Source organism: Aspergillus fumigatus, chromosome 6, assembly GCF_000002655.1.
Source record: "Aspergillus fumigatus Af293 chromosome 6, whole genome shotgun sequence".
Classification (NCBI taxonomy): domain Eukaryota; kingdom Fungi; phylum Ascomycota; class Eurotiomycetes; order Eurotiales; family Aspergillaceae; genus Aspergillus; species Aspergillus fumigatus.
This window is the reverse complement of record NC_007199.1, coordinates 2,435,912-2,458,850: the sequence shown is the minus strand read 5'-3', so window position 1 is coordinate 2,458,850 and position 22,939 is coordinate 2,435,912. Positions and strand designations below refer to the sequence as shown.

Below are 22,939 nucleotides of genomic sequence, written 5' to 3'. Positions count from 1 at the left end.
CGTGTTCTATGCCGTTTTGGTTGATCTTGAATACCTAGTGGTGCACCGTATTGGGAAGAGCACCAGCTTAGTAGACAGGTAAAGACCATAAGAAGCCAACTGGCCGCCGGATAACATGGTCGCTGCCCAACCAAAGACCAATAGAATCTGGATGTGACTCATATTCCCAGGATGGTCTTCAAACTGAAGGTTGTGGGTTGTCTGTCAACTTAAGGTTGATGGCAGAGAGAACAATGCCAGTAAAGGTTGTCATTGAAGTATTATATTAATATCATGTCATTATTCATAGCACACTTCCAACTATCGTCTATCAACTACCAGTATATAGTTGCATGATACTCTAGTGTTTCACACCGAGGTACGAGTAACGCGGAACGAGCAAGTGGTGTCAATAAAATTGAATAGCAAAAGTCAAGAACTGCAAACCAACCCCGCATAATCCTGTACTCCATCAATTGCCCCAAAGATACATCAATATTCCTCAAGAAACATGGGCATTGATACTAAATAAAAGAGCAAAATGTGCATAGTACAAAACCATAGATAAGCCAGCATCGTTCATACGTAAAACAAGCGAAAACATTGGCCATGGGATCATGTAGAGCATCGCTAGAATTCTTCAGAGTCGTAGTCTTCATCAACAAGCAGGGCGCGATAACCTCTGGAGGCAAGGGTTTCTTCCAAACCACCGTCGGATCCAGGATCGGCATAACCTATATTGTGTTAGACAGCCCGGAAGTTGGGGAGAAAGAGAAAGATTCAAAAGACACAACCAGAATAAACCTACCTTCGCCACCAAAATAACTGAGCAGGACAGGCAGGAAGATAAGGGCATGGGTAGCGGCAAAGATGACCAATGCTAGCCAGACACGGAAATAGTAGATTTCGAAGATCTTGCTGCGGGTGAATGCCAGCACACAAATTCCGAGTAATTTGGTGATAGTGATGCCACTGAAGACACTGCCACCCACATTGACCAAGGCAGTCCAGGCTCTTGCATCTTTGCCCCGGAACTTGGTGGGAGTCTTGCCCATTATTGTGCGTGAAGGGAACATGAACGCTCGAGCGATATGGGCGCAGAACTCGACACCGATGCCGACGCAAATAACCAGGTTAACCAAAGAAACGGCATTTAGTGACACCCCAGCAATGGCCATGGAGCCAATAATATCCACAACGATCATCACGACCGTAGCAGTTACTACCGCACCGGTGGCGACAGAGCCTAAGATGAATGACGTGATGACAAAGATAATGGCAACAGCACAACCGAGTAAAGTGCCTGTGAGCTGCACGATTGAGACATACTGGTCGAAGTAGATATATGGTTTGGAATAAGGGAATACATCTATGCCGTGTTCTTTGGAGATTCCATCCGCGATGCGACGGGCTGAGATGTACGCCTTGATATAGTCATCCTGACTCCTCAGAGGGGTATGGCTGGTTCTGAAATGGCTGGCATTGGTCATAAGGCGCCTTGAATCGATGACAAGCGCGTTAGTATATGGGGCTTTGCCGCCAAGTGGGCAAGATGCATCCGTGGGTGCTTCAATCCACTTTTCCAGATAGTGGATAAATTCGTCTCCTGTGGGCATGCCGTAGAGAGATATATTCCATGCAGGAGTCCGGTCCTCAAAGCAAATCTGCCCATTTTCCTTGCAGCAATCTTGCTGTGGATTCAGCCAATAAAAGAAGTCGTCGATCCAACTTGCGGCTGATCCCGAAATATAGGAGACGTTCTGTCGCTTAGACTCCTGCTCCAAAACAAATGACAAGGAGAATTCTTCGCAGGTCGTGAACCGTCCGCAGAGCTGCTGCTGGTGCTTCCTCTCGGTCACGTTAACGTTGCGGGTCACAAAGTAAACTGGTGGACCGGTGCGAAAGTAAATATCCAGATCGTTGAAATACTGTACCAGATACGAATCGCTCGGAAGAGCGATACGCTGATCCAACCCGAGAGGCACTTCCGGGATCAGAGCCAAGCCAGCAGTGAATATGCCGAGGAAAACAATCACAACAGCAACCTTGATCCTGCGGTCAAGCAGGTAGTTTGCATATATTTTGCGAATAAATTGCTGCGTCAGGCTTTCTCCCTCCTGATCATTGTATGCGGGTTCTTCGAACATGCCAGATGAAGTCGCTTTGCGCACTGTGATGCATGGAATGCAATCTGCACGAAGACTCTCCACACGCCTTTGATTCAGAGCTAGTACTGAAACAAACATCGTCATTTGCAGAATGGCATTGATGAAGACAGCACCAGCTGCATAGATGGCAAAGTTCCTGACAGCAGGCATGCCCACAAAAACACCAAGCGCAAAGGCGACCGTCTCCGTCAGGGCCGAAAGGAAAATGCTGGGACCAATCCTTCCTACGGCACGAGCAACCCGCTCATCAATCTCTTCATCAGGGTGACTGACATTTATTCGCTCAAATTCATGAACGATCAGGAATATGTTGTCCACACCGACCGCCAACACAAGGAAGGGAATGACCTCGGCGATGATCAAGGTCACCCTGATTCCTGCTGATGAAAACAGTCCTACCGACGCAGACACGGACATAAGGACGATCAAGATTCCCGCAATTCCGAGCGTAAATTTTGACTGCACAAAGACATTGGCAGGGTTGTTCAAGAGGGACTTCCAGGTGACCGTGGCTGACCCTAGAGCGAGGGACGCATAGATAAACATGATAATATAGCTGATGACGACAATCTTCGCATCGGTGTTGCTGGATTTGTTAAGTTCCTGCTCCAGGCTGACTTCAGTGATGAATGACACACGAAGACCACGTTCTTTCGCATCTTCTTGAACGTTGTATAACAACTGTTTGAGATTGTTCTCCCAGTCAATAGCATCGGCCTCACCCTCCGTACCTTGGGCGTGATTGTTCAGAACCCACGTGGTAATCAACGCTTGCGCGTGGAGGACGTTGCCGGACTTTTCGTAACCACCCAGTATCATTTCAGGTTTAAGAGGCTGTTGAAAGTCAGGGAGACAGCTGGGGTCACCAGGAGAGTTGGCACAGTGCTTAATCCGCTCTTCCCATGTGTCCGGGTGGAGGTTCCATCCTGAGCCCCCGAAATAGCCCGTTAACGACTGAACCACACACGCGTCGCCAGTGGGTTTAAAGCAGACGTCGTCAAGTAGTAAGCCGCGACCCGGAGAGATCATTCGACGAATTTGAGATTCAACATCAAACCACCAGCTGAGGGTGTCATAGGTCAGCACCGGACCATGTTCGTTGACAACAAATACTTGCTCCGCTCGGTAAAAGGGTCCAAAATTGGCATCAAAATACTCCTTTTCTTGTGCTGCCGGCGATGTAGGGCTCACCCAGAGGCGTACAGGATCTGTCTCGACAGCGAACCGGAGCCAACCCAGACTTAGAAGGCCAACGAGCAGTATGCTAGTTACAATAGTGATAGCTGGGAATCGAGCGCAGGTACTCCCAATACTATTGAACATTGAGTCAAGCATAGAGTTCAGTTTGTAAACACCAGAAGGTTGCTCCAGCGACCCAGCAGCATGAACGATATCGCCCTCATCCTCGCTGTCATCGGGAGATGGGTCTTGTAGGAGCCGAACCCTCTCGGGCTTGCGATAACGCCGTTCTCTGTACGTGAAGTAACTAGAAAAGGCCACGACAGCTAGCAAGAATACGGAGTAAATCAGAATGACCGCGAAGGATAAACAAGGCAACAGGCCGACGTGACAAGATTTGTCCGTTTTCACCTCTGGTAGCTCTGGACAGACTTCTGGGCAATCAACGCAGGAGCAGCGGAATGCCTCGTCAGGGTCATTGCAGGCCTTCGGCTTGATAGGCAAGGCCCGCATGCCCTGATCAGGTGATGAGGGCTCTGTTTTGTAGTTGATCTGGAAAGGACTTCCAAGCAGCTTCTTGTCACCCAAGAACTTCAGGAATTGTGTGTAATTCTTCGCGCCGCCGCCGATGAAGTCAACCGCTTTGCCTCCGGAAGCACCGTTTTTGACATTCTTGCAACTATCATAGAAGCCGCTCTGGTATTCTTCGGACCAGATATTGTCAAGTTCGGTAACGAGTAACTTTCCGGAGCTAGCCATCTCGGTTTGTGTGACATTGATGAACAGAGACTGGTCCGGAGAACAGGTAAACGTACAGAAGATGTTGAAAAAATTGGCTTTGCACGCAGGACATGATGCAATAATGCCCTCAGCAAGCTTCAGGTTCTTGGCGAGTGCATCGATCTAGGCAGGAGAAGCACATGAGGACTGTCTCGCGTGAAGGGGTTGGATTGGGACAATATGTCTTACCTGCTCATCTTCACAACAAACAGACCCTTCGTTCCATTTGCTACCACACAAGTTCACCAGCTTCTTCCTCGTCGATACTTCAGGCTCCCTTGCTGGACCGTTGTCTGGACATGGCAGTTCTCCACCGAAGAATGACTTTTTCCCACAATGTCCTCGGATCGCACAGCGGCCCTCTTCATGTATCTTAGTTTCTCCTTCAGCAACTACAAGTGTGCGTGGAAGAAACGACAGCAGGCCGAGACTCGTGAGGATTGGGGTCAAGCGAAGTCCCCGCATCGTCGGGACAAAGGGTGGATGACGACTCCGGTGTCAAACACGTAGGTTTCTCGCGGTTTGATTAGAGCATTAGAAGGACGATTGGTAGGTGTAGAAAGATGCCGGGAAACTAAATTCTGGTGGACTCGCCGGAGGCAGAGTCTCTTCTGAAGGAGCAGCTCCTCGACCAAGGCGAGCAGGGGATAGAACAAACTCGATGCACAGCGCAGTTCTGGAAATTAGCACTGCAACTATATAAGTAGCGATCAAATAAAGAATAGTTCGGCTATATTAAATAGTCTAAACAACAAGTGGCAGTGAACCTATTGAGAGAATGGGGAAGAAGCGATGGGAGATGACGATAGGAATCAAGGAACGGGAGATTGAATGGACCTCCACTAGCCGACAGACGTAAGCGGAGAAAGGCCGCCATGATCCCATGAAATATTGGGGGTCCATCGGGCGCTAACGTCAGGCACGGCGATCCTTAGATGATCAGGAATCAGGATACGGAGTTAGATTAATCCAATCCATTGCATTTGTGTTATTATTCAGTTAGTTTTGACAAACTACCGGGACGTTGATTTCTTATCCGGCATTTGAGAGGAGATTCTGCTGTAGACTGAAAGGTAGACAGGCAATACAGCTTGCTTTGTTGTGTACCCGGAAGTATATAAATTCCCCATTCTACTGACTAGATACTGGCAGCCTCTGATCATAGTTCTCGCCTCAGCCTTGACGTTGTGAAAGGTCTACAATGTTTTTGATTGTGGGTGGATTTGAACATCACTTGGCACATTGTTTGACCTTGTCAGAGTATATTCCTAGAACACCAGACCACCCCCTATACTCCTGTTAGCTCCTTCATATAACCTGGACAGCCTGACGGAAGAGGAATACCATCTACAACAATATCAGCTCCATTGATATAGCTCCCCCCAATATCACTGCAAAGAAACACCACCGGTCCCGTCAACTCCTGTGGTGACCCCATCCTGCGCATAGGATTCCGATCCGCCCATATCTGCCGCCACGGCGCAAGATCCTCGCCCTCATTGAGCACCGTATCCATATATCCCGGGGAGATGGAATTGACTCGGATTCCGTATTGCGTCCATTCCGCTGCCAAGCTATTCTTCATGTGTAGCACCGCTGCCTTGGAGACGTTGTACGCGATTTGAGGCTGGGGATAATTCACCCGATGACCGCTGATGGATGCGACGAGGACGATTTTGCCTCCGCGTCCACTGGCAATCATATATCTGGACTCTGCATCAGGGTCCTACCTCAAAGGGGAACATCAGGGATCGTCTTACTTCCCCACTGCTTGTGCAGCGATCCATGATCCTGTCGTATTTACATCAATAACACGGCGCCATTGCTCGACTGCTATGTCCTCGGCTGCCACGCAGTTGACTATGCCTGCAAAGCAACAGAGAATGTTAAGCTCCCCTAGTTCAATCTTTATTTTTTCAGCAACCTCCTGCATGCCTGCCGCGTCTGTGACGTCGCACTGATGCGTTATGATCCTCGCAGAAGGAAAGTCTCTTCTAAGTGCATCTATTTCAGCGTCTCCCTTTTGGAGAGCCGAGGGAAGATCAAGTAAAGCAAGACCAGAAAGTCCATGCTCAAGAAGGGCTCGTGCAGAGGCTATAGCGAGCATTCCTGCTCCACCAGTAACTGGGCAAGAGTAAGATATCACCTAAATGTGACTTGTGGAAATCAAAGGGGGTAGGACCAACACACTGCGTTTCCGCTCACCCTGAATCTCAAAGCTGCTCGCTGCTCCGGCGTGCTGGTCTCTGGAAATGGGGCCGGTGGTGGCGTTAGAGTGGTAGCTGGGTCGATTTCTCCGAGCTGTATCCACGGCATCTTTGTTTGCACATGAGGTGTTGGAGGGAAACGCACTTCTTTCTTAGATGCAGCCATAGCTAACGGATCTACTGATAGTACTGAATTCTGGAAGGCAGGATTTACAAGGAGCTTCAATAGGAATTCAGCTTACCTATCTATAGAGTTGCGGAGAAGAGAAGGAGAGGAGTAGCTACCCCGCGCATGATCATTCATCACGCAAATGCATTTTAATCCCATTATTTCATTGATTGTAGCTCCATCTTCGGACTGCAGCGCCCCGAGCGGGTCTAAGTTGTTACGCTTTGCATATGCGGAGTCCAGTACGCAAGTCTGACTTGTGATAGAGAGTCAACAGCTTCGAGGTATATCTTACATCGACTAGCAATTCCTACAATGGCATTCTCAGTGGCTACATATTAAGAGCAGATCTACCAGAACAACGTACACCATCTACCTTCTCGAACTCACTTTCCATCTACCTTCCTTCTCTTCGCGCCCTTCTTCGGAGCAAACTCCTCAAAATATGACCGGAAGAAGTCTACCGGCTGCTGGGGCTCATCCGAAGTGACATCGCGGAATGCGGTCGTTGCAACATAGTTCGTCTTGCCCTCACGGACGAGCGAATAGTATTCGAGTATAAACTGAATCTCACTGTCGTCGGTATCTGTCTGGCTCTTGAGGACCTTCTTGGCTTCATATCTGTGGCATGTGAGTCCTAACTGCAATAGAGCATTGACGGGAACGACTAGGGACATACTCAGAAATATCTTCGAACTTCATATCCGTTCCTAGAGCTTCACTTGCCGCTCGCGCTATTTCGTCGCCGTTGAGAAGTGCCGGCCCTGTCGTGTCAATGCCTTTTCACTTGATAATGATAGCAATGGCGCCGACATACCAGTCAAGGTCATTAGTTGACCACGATGCTTATCGTTGAGTCCATGCTTTCCTTTGCCGGTAAGGACATGAGCCGCTAGGAGAGCGACGTCCTTGGCAGTGGTTTAGCCAGAGGCCTTTGTGCGCGGAGAGCCAGACTTACACCTAGTGCCACAGGGGGGAGTTTGTGGTCATGTCCGATCGGTATAGGGATGTATCCCTCCTCTTTAGCCTGAGGGGCATACGCAAGCAAGTTCTCGGCGTAGAAGCCAGCCCTAAAAACCAGTATCATTAGTCATGCAAAATGCACTCAGCAGGAAGAAACACACCGAATGACAACGGGACAATGCCCCGTCATTGAGCTCGCATCTCCCTTCGTGCTCAAAAACAAAGTCTCAAGATGAATAAACTCCCTCAGACGGGGCTGCTTATCCCTCTCAGCGAGATCACATCCCGCTGCACTCAGGAAGACCACATTTGGCACATTGGCGCGTTTGGCCGCCTCGATCATCTCGGCTGTGATATCAATCTTGTCCCGACTAGCTGGCGGAACCAGGCAGAGAGTGTCGGCTTTGGTCTCTCTGATGTCGGCGGCGACGTTCTTCAGACGCCCTGGTCTATGGGGGACTATGGTGGCCCCTAGCGATTGTAGGTCCTTGCACCGCGGAGAATCTGGATTGAGGGTTAGGCCGTGGACGGCGCCGATTTCTTTAGAGAAGTTCTCATCAGAGAGGAGGAGCTCGGCGATGAGGAAACCGGTGTTACCTTCTACGGAGGTGATGCAGACGTTGCGCGACATAGTGAGCTGTGGTGGCTTGGACTGCTGGTGATACGCTATGGGGATATACTGGTGTTATGTTGCGGTGATGCGAACGTAGTATGACTTTTATACAACCTGACTACCTGCGTCATGGTAACAAAATGATTAAGATGTGCTTCCAGGCAGATTCGGGATACAGATGCTGGCCAATGGAGAGCTTTTCCGGACAGTCTGCGGGCATGACCTAATAGCTGATTTCGGTTCTCCAGACAAGACGAGAGTCGGATCGCTGAATAAACCTTCTTACGCGGAGTTCGTAGAGACCTCCGAGCCCAGTCAGGCGGAATGTGAACTATGGATCTACAATGCTGGAAGACGTTCAGGGACGGCCGCTCACATCTCTATGGAGACTTGTGAGTCAATCCGGCTTCGCCTTCGCTCATGATGATTTACTATGAACCGTCATGTAGACGAATGCCAAGCTTTGCGCCTCCCAAGGTTGCATAGCCCGTTAATGGCCATACACCCGTCGATGGAAAGGCGTAGGAAAGATTTGCTCTCGCTTCAAAGCTTCCATCTTCATGTTCGCAGACCGAACCGTATGAAACCGGATCTGAGAACATATGCGGAAGATGAGAGATGCAAGTGACAGCCTCATTAAAAAATGTTTCCCCTCAAAGTGGGCGATGCATCTACATGACCAACATCTGGCAAAGGTTGCACATAACACCTATGGTCCTCTGTTGCAGAAAACCAGAAGACCCTATGATGAAAAGATTGCCATTAGAATAGAGCATAACACGTGAGGAAGTTATGGAGGATGTAACTCATGGAGATATCATGTCACCAGTATCTGCACAACCACAATCTACGTATGGCCAACTTCATGCCTCGGAACATCAGTCAAAATGATGATCTGTGTTGTCAATATTCCAGTTAGCCATAGGAACGGACAGGCAAAGTAGAAATGTTGTGAGGCAGAAACGCAAAACCCGATGCCCAATTGATTTCATTACAAAGGGAACATTGGACACTTTGTCGGTGACAGCTAGACTAGTAGGCGTCGTCATCTGCTTGCTGATACACATGGCGTGCCCTGGAGGGATCTTTGCGCATCTGTTGGCCGGAGCCAGTAAAGCCCACTATGCAAACACAAATTAGTGAATCACTCTGGGACCTTAGATAATGGTGCCTTACCTCGGGAGTTAATACCCTCCCCTGTCCGAAACATGCTCTCTTTCCGGCCCAGCTTGCTCTTGCTAGCAAAATCCTTCCACTTCATCTTACCGGCCTCAAGCTCGCGAGTGGCCTTGACTTTTCGGGCCACCTTCGAAGGGCGTGCAGACGCGTCGCCGACCTTGCTAGGCTCTTTGCGCGCCTGATTTGCCAATGCAGGGTTGATATCTGCCGCGGCCGAGATAACACTAGAATGAAGGGGTTGTGGGGTTGGGGTCTGGGAGGAAGAGTAGCCTGAGCTTCCATCAGCCTTACGTTTCCGCGAATCAGCGTTGGAGATGGGCTTGATGTCTTTGGCTGTCAGAGATTCAACCGTTCCGTACGACTTGAACGAGACCAAGTAGACAGGGTTGGCAGATGAGCCTGTTATGGAAGTAATGCGTGCAGGATAGAAAGAGTTGTCGCCCGAAACCCATCGCGCGAGGACGTGGTCATTGACGGAGTACGTGACCGGTGTGGGGGCTTCCTCCGGGGTTTCGGCAGCGGGTCTGCGATACCCAGCCTGATAAGCAGGGTGGTTCTCCTTTGACCATTTATCCTTTGCTGGCGGGGGAGAAGGTTTGGCAGCAGACGGAGGAGGAGCAAGCGGCTTGAGTTCGGCGATTGATGTTTCCGTGAGATTTATGAGTTCTTCCAGCTCAGTTTTAAGACTCTGCAGTTCCGTGTTGTCTGGATCTACCTGCAAACTCGATTGAACAGTTTCAAGCTGGAAGGGAGAGAAAAAGTCAGTTACCGAGCCGTCGCATGGTAGACGACAACACGACATACCTGTAACTTGAATTCCTTGACTTCTGCCTCAAGAGCTGCAACATCTGACATGTTCGCTGACTGATGTGAAATGGGATGAGAGAAAAAAAAAGACGAACAGTAATCCTCCAAGTGTATCACTGTGCTCACAAAAAGCGTTTATGGTTGCAGATTAAGATAAATGATTGCAGCTTTCCAGATGAGTGGTTTTGAGTAGAGGCGACATGGAGTAGGTACAGCGTATGAAGTTAGTCTGGATTCTCTACAGATAAGAATATCACGTGATCAGGCTTTCTTATCGAGCTGTGACGATCATTGCTGAGGCACAGAAGTCCTACTGAGTGGGACGAATGCAGAGAGATTTGATGCATTACTCCACCTTTATCCTTTGGGCAAAATCTGATATGTTGGTCGATTAGATATAGTAGCGATGACAAGAAGAGGGCTTCCCTAAATCATTCCGTGAGTTGATAGGTGGCAATACTACTTCCTCAGTTGGGCCTCCTCATGGCTGAAATTTTCAAGCTACTATCTATTATTGATATTGCAGAGGAGATAAAAGAGAAACTAAGATGGCCAAGACATTCTATTACTCAAGCCCAGATTTGGAGTAGATGGGTGCGGAATACAGCATCTAGTCATTTCCTTGCCCAGTGATCGAGACCAAGATAGTACTACTCCGTGCCCAAAGTCAATCGCCACTGAAATCCTGAATGGGCTTGAATACGAGGCAGTAAACCATGGGATCAATCAGGTCATATTTGATGGGAGTATGACACCGCAAAGCCTAGATTCTCTGATGATTTATTCGATTGTTCTGGATGTTCTGGGGTAGCTGGTGAGAAAGATATATGCCCCAACAACCCTGCTCTGCACCTGCTTGATTCTTCAGAGTTCAGCCACTACACCGATATTCGGAACGTTGGGATTGTCACAAATAAGATACTTGTTGGTGCAGTAGTGTATGCAAGGTGGTGGAAAAGCGGGAATATGTCAACTGGAGGCTTTGACTATGAGTCATCCTGATAGATTAACGTAATCGGTAAGCGAGCGGATCACGCAACCGAGCGGATCACCAAACGTGTTTTGACTTCTATTTCAAAAGCTGCAGTGCTCAGCCAGCCACTATGCCACCAAAAGCGCGTATAAACTCAAAAAATTCAGTTGAGCAGGAGGGAAGGGTCCTACTTGCAGTATCAGCTTTGAAAAATAAGGAAATTCTCAATATTCGTGAAGCTGCGCGTGTCTATAATGTGCCTTATACTACCCTCCAGCGGCGCCTAAAGGGGCATACTTTTCGAGCTGAATTACGCGCAAATGGCCATAAAATGACTCAGAATGAAGAGGATTCACTTATTAGATGGATTCTATCTATGGATCAACGTGGAGCGGCTCCCCGACCGTCCCATGTACGAGAAATGGCGAATATCCTGCTTGCGCAGCGTGGTTCAACTCCTACCCAGACTGTTGGAGAGAAATGGGTATATAACTTCATTAATCGGCATGATGAGATCAAAACCCGATTCTCTAGGCGCTATAACCACCAGCGTGCTAAATGTGAAGACCCAAAGATTATCCTGGAATGGTTCAATCGTGTCCAGATCACAATAATGCAGCATGGGATTACACTGGAAGATATCTACAACTTTGATGAAACTGGCTTTGCAATGGGCTTAGTAGCTACTGCTAAGGTAGTTACAAGAGCTGAGATGCTTAGTCGGCCCTTCCTTATCCAGCCAGGGAACCGCGAATGGGTTACCTCTATAGAGTGTATTAACTCTACTGGCTGGGTGCTTCCACCATGCATTATCTTCAAGGGAAAGGTCCATATTGAGGGCTGGTATCAAGATACAGCCTTACCAGCAGACTGGCGGATCGAGGTCAGTGAGAATGGATGGACGACTGATCAGATTGGATTATGATGGCTTCAAAAAGTCTTTATTCCTGCTACTACCAGTCGTACAACTGGTAGATATCGACTATTAATTCTTGATGGCCATGGGAGCCATCTAACACCACAATTTGATCAAATCTGCACTGAGAATGATATCATTCCAATCTGCATGCCTGCACATTCATCACATCTCCTCCAGCCTCTAGATGTTGGCTGTTTCTCTCCTCTTAAGCGTGCGTATGGCCGCTTGATTGAGGATAAGATGCGGCTTGGTTTCAACCATATTGACAAGTTTGATTTCCTTGAGGCCTATCCACAAGCTCGTACGGCAATCTTTTCAGCAGATAATATTAAAAGTGGCTTTTCAGCAACTGGATTAATACCACTGAATCCAGATCGGGTGCTCAGTCAGCTTAATATCCAGCTTAGAACACCTACACCACCAGGCAGCCGATCAACTAATTCTGTCCCAAAAACACCTTACAATCTCAAGCAGCTGAAGAAGCAGGAAACTACGCTTAAGAAGCTACTTAGGGAGCGTACATACAGCCCTCCTACCCCTACAAAGGTTGTGCTAGGTCAGATTATCAAGGGGTGTGAGATGGCAATGAATAACGCTGCCCTTCTTGCAAAGGAAAATCATGATCTACGTGCTGCACATGAAAAGCACCTTTAAAAGCAGAAGCGATCTAGGCGGCAGATAGAAACTGCAGTGGGATTATCTATCCAGGAAGGGCAGGAGATCATTTAACGCAGGGATCAGGCTGCTGAAGCTATCCCAACTATCCCTCCAGAGCAGGTAGTAGATACAGAACAACGCCCTCAACGGGCACCCCCACGCTGCAGTGACTGCCATATTCTAGGCCATAGGCGATTGCAATGTCCGCAGCGCAAGAATAACTAGATTTAGTAATAAAATCATGTTTTAGGGGTTCAAAATAGCCTCCAATTTCGGCCGCGGCCAAATTCTATGGTATGGTGATCCGCTCGGTTGCGTGATCCGCTCGCTTACCGATTACGTTAATTAGTAACTAAGCAAGCAAGTTTAATTTCCCCCGGTTGAAAGAGGGACCATTGCACGGAAGTAGCAAGTCAGCTTCTGACTGAGCATTTCTATGGCTGGAACTAGATAATATGGCGCGTGGAACTTCGTCGGCACGGAGAGAACCAATATCCGGCCAAATGTGATTTCTAAGCACCGGGTCACTCAAAATTTCCGCTCTAAAGCAGCGGGAGCCATCAGATACAACCATTGGCTTCCATCTATCTACTGGCCCTTGTTCAACCAATAAAAGCTATCGACAATTGACGCTGCCTTTCTGCACCCAATTTGCCCCCCATGATCCTATGGAAACACCCATCCTAAGACTGGCCTAAGGCGTTGATTGATTGCCTTGTGAACCGCTCCATCGCCGCCCCCGTCTTCTTGGAAAAGTGGAAAATGATGGCCTTCGGTTTCATCCTTGTACCACCTCCCCTCTCAGCCACGTCTCTCTCACTTCACCTATTCTCATCAGTAGAATCCCCTGTCTCAATTCCCACTTCGAATCTCTTCATCTCCGCAGGCTTCTTCCTGGCCTGAAAATCAATCACTCATATCCAACGACCTATTCTCAATCGGACCCTGATTTGCCGCTTTCGGCAGCCCCTCATCGCCAGCTATCAAGCGGTACCGCTGCGCCATTCCACTCTATACGACATCTTTCCATCTGACACTAGGCCACTAGGCCACACTCTGGCATCAGCTCTTGGCCGCTGCAACCTTTTATCTTAATCTCACCACCTTTTTTTTGACCCTTTCGCTGCCACTGTACTTCTCATCGACTCTCCTCCGTCATCAATTCTTTCGCTCATATTGTGATATCTCATTCGACTCGCTTGGAGAGCCTGGAATCCGCTTGACTGTATCTTTTCTGATTGTCCCACATTCCCTTTTGTCTTCACATCAACGGGATTGATGCCTTGTTGAAGCGGGGTGGAATCATAAGAGCTTTAGTGGCCTTTCCGTCTTCATCAGCATTTACAAACTCAGCACTTTGACACATTTCTTGGGCTCTCCATCGAAAAGATAAACGGGCTCAAAGCCCGGCCTTTTCCGGTTGAGGACACCGATAAGCCGACAACCTAAACATTGCATTGTATTCGAACAAGCCGACAGCGGGTTAAACAATCACTCTCAGTTGACCCGAATCATCCTACTGTTATTCACAGCGATACCCCGCTTCGTTTTCAGTTGCCATGGCGGACTACAATACTCTTTATCAACAAGGTCTTTATCTCTCCCCCGATCAACAGGACCTCCTCCTCGCAGCTCTTTCATCGAACAACCCGACTCAGAAACAACAAACAGTGACGCACAACTCCGAAGCCAACCAGAACCTCAATCACACACCCGGCCATGCTTCTTCCGGTAGCTTCAGTGTTTCTCCCCCCAGTGGTTTGGACGGCTCGGTGAATCAGTCAACTACTTTCGGCTACGAAGATAGTCCTTACCTGGATCTGAATCCCGACTTCGACCTTGATTTTCTGGGCAACGAGAGCTTGATTGGTGATCTGCCCCCGAGCTTGCCTTCGACTGAAGACTATGAGCCTGGTGATAAGCGAAAGGATATCGATGGACAAGTAAATGACAAAGAGGATTCGGGCAAGAAGCGACGGGAGAGCGATGAGAAAGCAGCCAAGAAGCCTGGTAGAAAGCCACTGACCTCGGAACCTACTTCGGTATGTTTTCTGTGACCCTTTTCCTACGTGCAGGTCAATGTGTAGGTTTTTTGACTCTCGGGGGCGCTAACCTGTTGGACAGAAGCGCAAGGCTCAGAATCGCGCAGCTCAGCGAGCCTTCCGGGAGCGGAAAGAAAAGCACCTGAAGGATCTGGAGGCCAAGGTGGAGGAGCTACAGAAAGCTTCTGATAATGCAAACCAAGAGAACGGACTTCTGCGCGCTCAGGTGGAGCGTTTACAACTAGAGCTCAAGGAGTATCGCAAGCGTCTCTCCTGGGTAACGAGCACCAGCGGCCTCTCTCCTGTTAATGCTATCCCAGGTGCATACTCCAAAGGCATGTATGGTCTGAACAATAATGAGTTCATGTTCGACTTCCCCAAGTTCGGGGATCTGCCCGGTTCACACTTGTTCACCAATACGCAAACAAGCAAGTCGAATCAGAACAAAGCGAAGGACAACCCGACAGCAACTCCACGTAGCGAAGCTCAGGTCCCCGGTGTCCTCAACCGCAACGATCTGAAAATCTCGAGCCCCAACGGCCTTTCCAACGGACCATCACCCGCCAAGTCCACACCAAGCGGCCAGACACCGAATTCGCAAACATCTACACGACCTGGCTCTGGTACATTGAACGGAGCCGTTGATAACAATGGAGCTGCCAGGGGCTACCAGGTCAATTCGTCGTACAGCGCGAGCACAAAGCAGGCAACCCACGATACCCCTAGCTCAGACTCTCCATCGTCCTCTTCAGATTCGCACCAGAGCCAGCTGCTCTCTTCCAATGGGACCTCACCTGAGCCATCTTTGCACTCGCCTGCCGTAAAGGCGACTGAGAGTAGCACTCCCCATGCATGCACCTATACCACCATCAACGGTGAGGAATCCTTCTGCGCTCAGCTTAGTATGGCATGTGGCAACATCAATAATCCCATTCCAGCTGTCAGACAAAATAGCGAAAGCGCGTCAAACACCCCTAGCCATGCCAATAGTTCCGACAAAGCTCTTGGTCTGGATTTTTTCGCCCAACAGAATGGAGGTCAGTTCGACCCTGTCCTGTTCGGTGATTGGCGTGAGCCTCAAGATGCTATTTTGTCACAAGACTTTGGTACATTTTTCGATGATGCGTTCCCTCTCCCCGACTTGGGAAGCCCATCCCACAATTTTAGCGAGGCGACCAAGCAACCAGCAGCGCCAAAGAAGGATCTTATCGCTGAAATTGACAGTAAACTGGATGAAGATGAGGAGGTTGTGCCTGGCGAGGACAAGTCGCAAATGCTCACCTGCAATAAGATATGGTATGCTTAATCTCATCCCTTACCGCTCTCCACTCTCTTGCTAACTACTTGTGTCGTAGGGATCGTCTGCAATCCATGGAGAAGTTCCGTAATGGCGAGATCGACGTGGACAATCTCTGTTCAGAATTGCGCACCAAAGCCAGATGCTCTGAAGGCGGTGTAGTCGTCAATCAGAAAGATGTCGAGGACATCATGGGTCGCGTCAAATAGACGGCCTTTGAGTGAAGTCGATACGACGGTAAAGACAGTCGACATCTTGTACAATTTCCGGCCAATTTTATACACACCCTTCGGCGAATTCGAAGACAGATACCCATGTTAAACGACGCTGCAATTGATGTTACCACGAACAATTTTTAGGTCTTTAAAAGGAAGTTTGGGTGGATTTCATGGGTCGTTCATTCTGATTACTTTCCCAATCTTGAGTAATCCTTGTTGCTTTCGAATCTTCGCTTCAAGGCAGCCATTCTCGTTCAGGATTTGTCTCGCTTTACCCACTTTCTTTCATTGTGAATCTTTCCTATCCCCGCTTAATGGCGCACTTGAGGCACGGAGTCGGGAATCGCTACTGGGGCTTTGGTTTGGAAAGACTGTACATCAGCAACAGCCCTCACTTCAGTCGGCCATTCAGCCACATCCGGATCTGGAGTATTTGTGTTCTTCTTGTTTTCGGACTGGAGCTTCGGATTCTTGCTTCTCAAAGAACGGGACCGTAGTCATTGCAATTGCTTGTTGCTCAGCTCTAACTTTGTTCAAAGCAGTAGTACACGAGAAATGTATATTGAGTACAATTGTTGAATCCTCGCATACAAGCCATTGTTCTACCTCTAACCTGTGTTACCGTACCCAGACAAACTCATGTGCTGCACAATTGCATCTATAGAAGAAAAGCGAAGCTGAAGCTACAAGGGTATCGATATTGGTGCGTGCCAGGAAAGACTTAGAATACACAAAAGGTCGCTGTTGGTGCCCTTTCCTGTCTGCTGTTCTTGTTCTTGTTAATGGTTTCGTTTTTTTTTTTCTTTTAATTGCTTCCTTCGTCTCTTTTTTTTCCAATTGTCATCCGCACCAAAGTTGGCAGCTTCCTCTCTCTTGCGGAGGGGCACCTTCTGCTCCAACAACTTCCATACTCGCCAGTCGAAGGGGACCGAATGATAAGGTCTTCTACTAGAGTGTAAGAAATGTCCATGTGCATCTCGCTCAGAAACGAAGAAAATAAGTGAAGAAAAGAAGCTGAAAGGAGGAGAAAGTAAAGGCTTTGCAAATATCACAAGAGAAGAAATTAACAACCATGAGAGACTAATTGAACACAGCGTGCCGGGGAAATTGGAAGGTGGCAAGGACATAACACAGAAGAACAGGCAAATGAGGAAATGATATCACGCTCAGGACTCTCCACCAGAAGGGGTGGGCTTGTCACCGGAGGGTGTCGATGTCGATGCTGCAGGAGAGTCCGAGGTGCCTCCCTTGCCGAAGCCACCACGGCCACCTCTTCCACCACGTCCACCGCGGTCGGTACCACGGCCGCGTCCGCGTCCACTGAAACCACCACGTCCTCGGCCTCCCTCGCTGTCACTAGCACCTCCGCTCTGGTATCCGCGCTGGGATGTGTTGGTGCCTCTGTTGCTAGCTTGCCAGGTGCCGGCATTACCACGGTGGGAGCCGCGGTCCTCGAAGAACTTCAGATTAGGCTTGCGAGGTTGGCCCGGGGCGCTGGGCTTCTTGTGTTCGGCTGGTTGACGATCAAGCGCGGCCTTCGCTTCCTCGACAGTTGCGAAGGTCACCACATGGTTGTACTTGCCCCACTTTTCGACCTTAAGAATCTTCGCCTTATCTTCCTCAGGGAACAAATCGCGAACCGCCTGCTCGTTATCGACATTCGAGACGAACAGTCCGTTGCTCTGCTTTTTCTCACCTCTGGGCAAAGGGGATTCCGAGGGCTTCTCTGGCTGGGCAGTGCCGTTGGACTCGACGGTAGCCGCCTTGTCCGGGGAAGCAGCACTGGGTTGAGGTGTGGCGCCAGCAGAGGGCTGTGGGGTTGCAGGCTTAGGAATTACGGGTACAGGGGATGCCCGAGTGGGACCCGCAGCAGGTCCCTTTGCCTGAGTTTGCTGTTGGGCGGGTGCCGCAGCCCTAGCGGGAGCAGGAGGGGCTTGACCGAACTGGGGAGGAGTAGCGCTGGGGACACGGGCGGTAGTGGCTGGAGAAGCTGGAAGGCCACCAGCTACTGTCTGACCCGCAGCAACCTGAGGCTTTCCAGTACGGTGGGCAAAGTTGAAGCCCTGAGCGCGCATCTCTGTCGCAATGCGACCACCCTCGATCTCAAGGACGAGGAAGCCAAATGCGGCATCTGCAAGGTTGAAGTTCCACATGTTCTTGAAGGCGCTCTCATCGACTTGTCCAGCGGCGTTGCCAGGCGCAGTGGGGCCACCAAATGGATTTCCACCGTTGGCGACAGTAGGCATTCTCTGAACGACGTCGAGAGCATTGTCCAAGAGGGTCTTTTGAGCTTCGTTGGAGGAGATAGCGGCTTCCACCTCACCGCGGACGGTCTCCCAAACATCGTTGAAAGAAGCCTTGGAGGCGGCGAGCTTACCGCGGTAGTGGTCCAGAGAGGGATTGACGGAGAACTCGTTGTAGGAAGAACCATAGCGGAAATGGAGACCAGCTGAGATGGAGAAGTCAGCCTTGAGGGTCACGGACAGCTGGTTCAGCATCCCCTCTCGAGCGGGCGAGGCGTGAGTGACAAAAATGCGGGTCTCCGATGGGTCGTATACGCGGTTGGCTGTGTCGATCAGCTCGCCCATTTGAAGCAGAGTGGTCCACATGGTGCCTTGACCACCAGCAATTGTGGTCTTGCCCTCGCCATTGTCAAACAGCTTGTGCATGACAACCGCACCTCCCAGACCAAGCAGACGAAGCTTCACGCCTCCGATATCAAGCAACCGCGAGTTAGCCTCGTCAATGATGTGCAGATTGTTGACCTTGTACTCCCCGGAGCGGAATTTCTCCAGCACCCGGACATCCTCACATGCACCCCAAACGGTGTATACAGGAACATCGAGTGTGAGCCGCTTGTCGAGCAGCATTGGAAGTTCGGAAAGGGGGAGTTGATCGGGGGTGAATCGTTGCTTAATAGACTGCTGAGGGGGAGTCTGGGCGATCGTGCGCTTCACACTTTCGGGCAGCAATGGAGAATATTGTGCCACATGCTTCAGAGTCCTATAGCGCGTTTTCATAACAGGTTAGGATTATGGCTGATGTCGAACAGTTGCGAACAAAACGTAGAGTCTAACTCACTTGTCTGCAATTCGCTCAAGAGAGGTATCATCGTAGAAGCCAAAGTCACCGGTGTGAATGATATGGTCAGCACGGGCCTGCTTGGCCAGCTCATTCAAGGATTTCAGATTTCCTGCGCAAGACGTATGTCAGTGCCGGATCTTCAGCTATGTTGTCTGCAACCGAAACTGTAGCTCCTTCATGCGACCCACCTCTGACATCTGCAATACACAACACTCTGACGGGGCCGTTTTGAATCACCCGGCCATTGTTGGGAAGAAGAGGGGCGGCGCCAGGCACAGGACCAGTGGCAGGCGCAGCACCGTTCGGTAGAGAATAACCTTGGGAAGCAAAGTTGTGAGGAGGACGGGGCTAGAAAAATAGCAGGATAAGCTTGTTAGCTTCAGATCCCAACAGCGATTGCATGCGAGCACTCTACTGAACGCGTAGCTCTCGCAGTGTAGAGATGGATAAGCTACACAGGGAAAGCAAGACGGGGGGGTGGTGGAAGACAAGCACGACGTGGGGAGGTCGAGACAACTTACAGAAGCCATGAGTGGGAATCAAATGAAAGTACGAAGAAAAGGATCAACGATGCTCGACAAGGAGGAAGCGGAGATGAAGGAGGAGGAAGAGAAAAAAAGCAGGCCGGTGGTTCGTTTAGGGATGCTGGAGTTGGGCAAGTTAGTTGAGTCTCTTCCTGTTGCTCGTTGGTTTCGCCCCGAAAAGAAAGCCCGCCGTCACCAGCTTATGTAAGCGGCCACCGCAGGGGCCAGCGCCGCCGCAAGGGATTCAGCGGTTGGTCCACATATAAAGACGGTGCTACGCTGCTACTGCACGGAATATTGATCTAAGTCTCTCCAGGAGATTGAAGACAGGGTGATGGAGACAAGTGCTTTGTTTCTTTCTCGCTGTGTTTCTGTCTGGTGGCTGGGTGTCCTATTCAGCAATTCTACCTCCGCTTTTTTCCTGCGGCTCAATCCATTCACTGCACCTACTCTCAGGATGTTTTGGATGTATTTCCAAGAAAGAAAAGCAGAGAGAAAGAGAGATAGATGAAGTTATTTGGCGCTACGTAATAGATGGCCACATCTCTATGTCAAGAGCACACATGCAACGCCTAGTCAGCTCAACATCAGAGCTCTTGCCTTTCTTCGCCCAGAACCTGCTGGCTGCCTTGCGCTCCCAGGCTGGAGCTTTCCTCCTGCTTTGGTAGCCTCACTCGAAGGGATCCGGGTCCCTGTAATGCCAGCAAGGCAAAATGCCCACCCACTGTTGGACGTGCTCGACACAGCACTGGAACACCGGGCGTGTTACCTTTCGCTGAGGTCGCGATATATCTATCTGAGAATGGCCAATCATGCTTGCCATTGGTCATGAACGCCCACAGATCATTGACAAATTCGCTGCAAGTGCTGTTGTCCAGTGTGCCTGCTAGCCACATGTTCCAGTCCGACTTGGCCCAGTCTTGCCGGCTGTCTAGGGGGACACCGTATTCACCTCTTACTGACTTGAAAAATGCACTGCTCATCTGGTGAACTTCCCTGGGGAAAGTTCCAAGGCCCAACAACACATCTGGGTAGAGGTTATAAGGTATCTTCCACGAAGATGGCTTGTCAGGGTACTGCAGCACGAAATGAGTCTTTTGCTCATCTGTGCCCAATCCTTGGGCGAAGAGTAGGTCGGCTCGTGAGTGGGCAATGCTAGAATACTCGGTTAATCCCGTAAGTTCTCCGAATGCCTTGAGACCAACCGCTGCTTTGATGGCGAGGTTGGTTTCATTTGCCAGCGGACCAGCAGCATCATTTGACGACAGCTGCTCAGCGATGTCGATGCCATTTTGCACCAGATAGTCGGCATATCCTTTGAGAATGTTGAAATACTGGGCTGCCCATGCCTCATCGCCAGTTGCGCGCACATATGCTAGAATGAGAACCATGAGGTTCCCACACTCCTCAATGGGCATCGGTTCCGCTTGTTGATCATCATGTCCGATGGCGTTGGGATAATGGCTGCCCATATCGTGGATCACATACGGTTTGTGCCAGCGCCCGGCTGAGAGATACTTCATCATCGGCTCTAACAGTAGTCTGATATAATCCGGATCCATCACCCAGTATATGGGAAAGGCAGGCATGATGACATCCACCGTGTTAACATTGCCATCGCTGGAGAGCTCCTTGATGAAGGCTAATGTCTCGCTGCTGTCGAGAGTATCGTCTGGAATTGTCAGATCAATCCCCCCGTACGCCTGCCGAGTTGACAATGTGACAATGTCCGCATACTTTTGTCCCGCGACCGATTCTGCTGTGGTAGACAATTTTCGATCGAGTATTAGGGACTCGCTGAGGGCATCCAAATAGTCATCCAGAAAGTATGAGACTGCTTTGTATGTATCAGGATACTCTGCCCTATAATAACCCGTGTATGCCTTTCCAAGGTAGTTGATCGCCTTTTCCCGCACATACCCGATGGCAAAAGTGACTTCCTGGTCACCAGTCACAACCCCAAGGTCATGAGAGAGTGCCACGATGTCGCCAGACTTGCACTGCTGGCGGCCTGCAGCCAGCCTGCCAACTTTGACGAACTGCGACATTACTAGGGCTTTATTTCCCGATGCAAAAGAAAGCTTTGAAGAAGATGCTGGTCGTGATGCAAATATAGCTTCTCCCCACGTAGCCATATCACTACTCTCAGCGTACAGCGTAGCATCCTCGACCTTCAGTGAAAACATAGCAGTAGATCCTGCATTATTAAACTCGCAGACAGCCCCTTCAGACTCACCAGTCCATCTCCCATCAATACTCGAGAATACCTGTACGCTATTCCCAGCAGTTCCAGAAACAGACACAGTCAGGTAACCTATGACAAACATTAGCTCCTCGTCAACAAGCGCACAACGCACACTCACTAAAAGGAAGTGACTGCCGCAGATAATTTGCAGGCGACACTGGCGAGAAGAAATCAAGCGTGACCATCACCGTCCCAGCACTAGCAGTGAACACCGAATGAGTCGCCGTATACTCCGCGCCCTGCACAACAGCCGGTTGGACGTCGTTCCCAGGGTCCTTCACGCCCATCAAACTATAAGTCTGATCATCAACACGCACCATGATGGACCAGCCAAGGTCCTGGCCGGCCCAGAACTGTGGCTCGGCATACGGTAGGATCTGTACCCGGTGGCTGGGCAACCATGCTGACAGATATGGATTTCTTACTGCCAGCGGGTATGAGGGAGGCAGGGCTGGCTGGTGAATGACGCGCCCCCGTTGGCCTGTGTCTGTGTAGAGCGGAGACACCAGGGTACAGAGCGAGGTGAGTAGCCAAGGTGTGATACTATAGAGATGCATCCCGTCGACGATGTCTGGCTGCGTGGAGTTATCAGGTTTGAAGTATTGCAAGCACGTAGGGAATATATTATATATCGGTATGAGAATTCAGCAGGTCAAGACTAGCTGTGGATACCATCGGCTTGCTAATAGATTGCGTATCCTCTCAGTGCATGAATGTCGATCTCTCAGCCAAGGTTTTCGTCGTTGGTGTAGGCCGTCTGTTGTTTTACACAACCAAAACTGACAGAGGGCATGGGCTCGCTGAGCCACTATTACCAGAACATATGCAATACGATTGCTTCAAGATGAAAGAATTCCGTTTTCGATAAAAACAGGTGGGCAGCAGACGTGTGAAGGAAGGTTAGATTACAGGAACGCGCTGGTGGGGACTGGGGAT

General features: G+C 49.8%; 8 protein-coding genes across 8 annotated transcripts; 2 read left to right on the top strand and 6 right to left on the bottom strand.

Moving 5' to 3' along the window:
* Positions 1-82: 82 nt before the first annotated feature.
* ncr1 (sphingolipid transporter NCR1) lies at positions 83-4,988 on the bottom strand. Its single transcript, XM_745794.2, has 3 exons — positions 4,296-4,988; positions 788-4,229; positions 83-713 (listed from the first exon to the last, which is right to left on the bottom strand). The coding sequence occupies exons 1-3, from the start codon at positions 4,569-4,571 to the stop codon at positions 610-612; spliced, it is 3,822 nt and encodes a 1,273-aa protein (XP_750887.1). The 5' UTR covers positions 4,572-4,988; the 3' UTR covers positions 83-609.
* Positions 4,989-5,103: 115 nt separating this feature from the next.
* On the bottom strand, positions 5,104-6,575 carry AFUA_6G09970 (oxidoreductase, short chain dehydrogenase/reductase family). The gene is made up of 4 exons (XM_745793.2): positions 6,293-6,575; positions 5,867-6,230; positions 5,451-5,812; positions 5,104-5,394 (listed from the first exon to the last, which is right to left on the bottom strand). The coding sequence occupies exons 1-4, from the start codon at positions 6,477-6,479 to the stop codon at positions 5,375-5,377; spliced, it is 933 nt and encodes a 310-aa protein (XP_750886.2). The 5' UTR covers positions 6,480-6,575; the 3' UTR covers positions 5,104-5,374.
* A 219-nt stretch (positions 6,576-6,794) lies between these two features.
* Positions 6,795-8,076, bottom strand: AFUA_6G09960 (uncharacterized protein; the record flags this gene model as incomplete). Its single annotated transcript, XM_077805052.1, has 5 exons — positions 6,795-7,103; positions 7,162-7,246; positions 7,300-7,390; positions 7,441-7,552; positions 7,607-8,076. The coding sequence occupies 5 exons, from the start codon at positions 8,074-8,076 to the stop codon at positions 6,869-6,871; spliced, it is 993 nt and encodes a 330-aa protein (XP_077661185.1). The 3' UTR covers positions 6,795-6,868.
* Positions 8,077-8,753: 677 nt separating this feature from the next.
* AFUA_6G09950 (tudor domain-containing protein) lies at positions 8,754-10,249 on the bottom strand. Its single transcript, XM_745791.2, has 3 exons — positions 10,042-10,249; positions 9,235-9,979; positions 8,754-9,179 (listed from the first exon to the last, which is right to left on the bottom strand). Exons 1-3 carry the CDS (start codon positions 10,090-10,092, stop codon positions 9,091-9,093), a joined length of 885 nt encoding a protein of 294 aa, XP_750884.2. The 5' UTR covers positions 10,093-10,249; the 3' UTR covers positions 8,754-9,090.
* An 898-nt stretch (positions 10,250-11,147) lies between these two features.
* Positions 11,148-11,942, top strand: AFUA_6G09940 (uncharacterized protein; the record flags this gene model as incomplete). Its single annotated transcript, XM_077805051.1, has 1 exon — positions 11,148-11,942. The coding sequence occupies one exon, from the start codon at positions 11,148-11,150 to the stop codon at positions 11,940-11,942; it is 795 nt and encodes a 264-aa protein (XP_077661184.1).
* Positions 11,943-14,152: 2,210 nt separating this feature from the next.
* Positions 14,153-16,141, top strand: yap1 (putative bZIP transcription factor AP-1/Yap1; the record flags this gene model as incomplete). The annotated part of the gene is made up of 3 exons (XM_745789.1): positions 14,153-14,635; positions 14,718-15,931; positions 15,991-16,141. The coding sequence occupies 3 exons, from the start codon at positions 14,153-14,155 to the stop codon at positions 16,139-16,141; spliced, it is 1,848 nt and encodes a 615-aa protein (XP_750882.1).
* Positions 16,142-16,706: 565 nt separating this feature from the next.
* On the bottom strand, positions 16,707-19,948 carry AFUA_6G09920 (uncharacterized protein). The gene is made up of 4 exons (XM_745788.2): positions 19,756-19,948; positions 19,423-19,582; positions 19,232-19,343; positions 16,707-19,153 (listed from the first exon to the last, which is right to left on the bottom strand). Exons 1-4 carry the CDS (start codon positions 19,762-19,764, stop codon positions 17,317-17,319), a joined length of 2,118 nt encoding a protein of 705 aa, XP_750881.2. The 5' UTR covers positions 19,765-19,948; the 3' UTR covers positions 16,707-17,316.
* Positions 19,949-20,345: 397 nt separating this feature from the next.
* AFUA_6G09910 (putative glutaminase) lies at positions 20,346-22,928 on the bottom strand (the record flags this gene model as incomplete). The annotated part of the gene is made up of 2 exons (XM_745787.2): positions 22,122-22,928; positions 20,346-22,072 (listed from the first exon to the last, which is right to left on the bottom strand). Exons 1-2 carry the CDS (start codon positions 22,558-22,560, stop codon positions 20,346-20,348), a joined length of 2,166 nt encoding a protein of 721 aa, XP_750880.1. The 5' UTR covers positions 22,561-22,928.
* Positions 22,929-22,939: the final 11 nt, after the last annotated feature.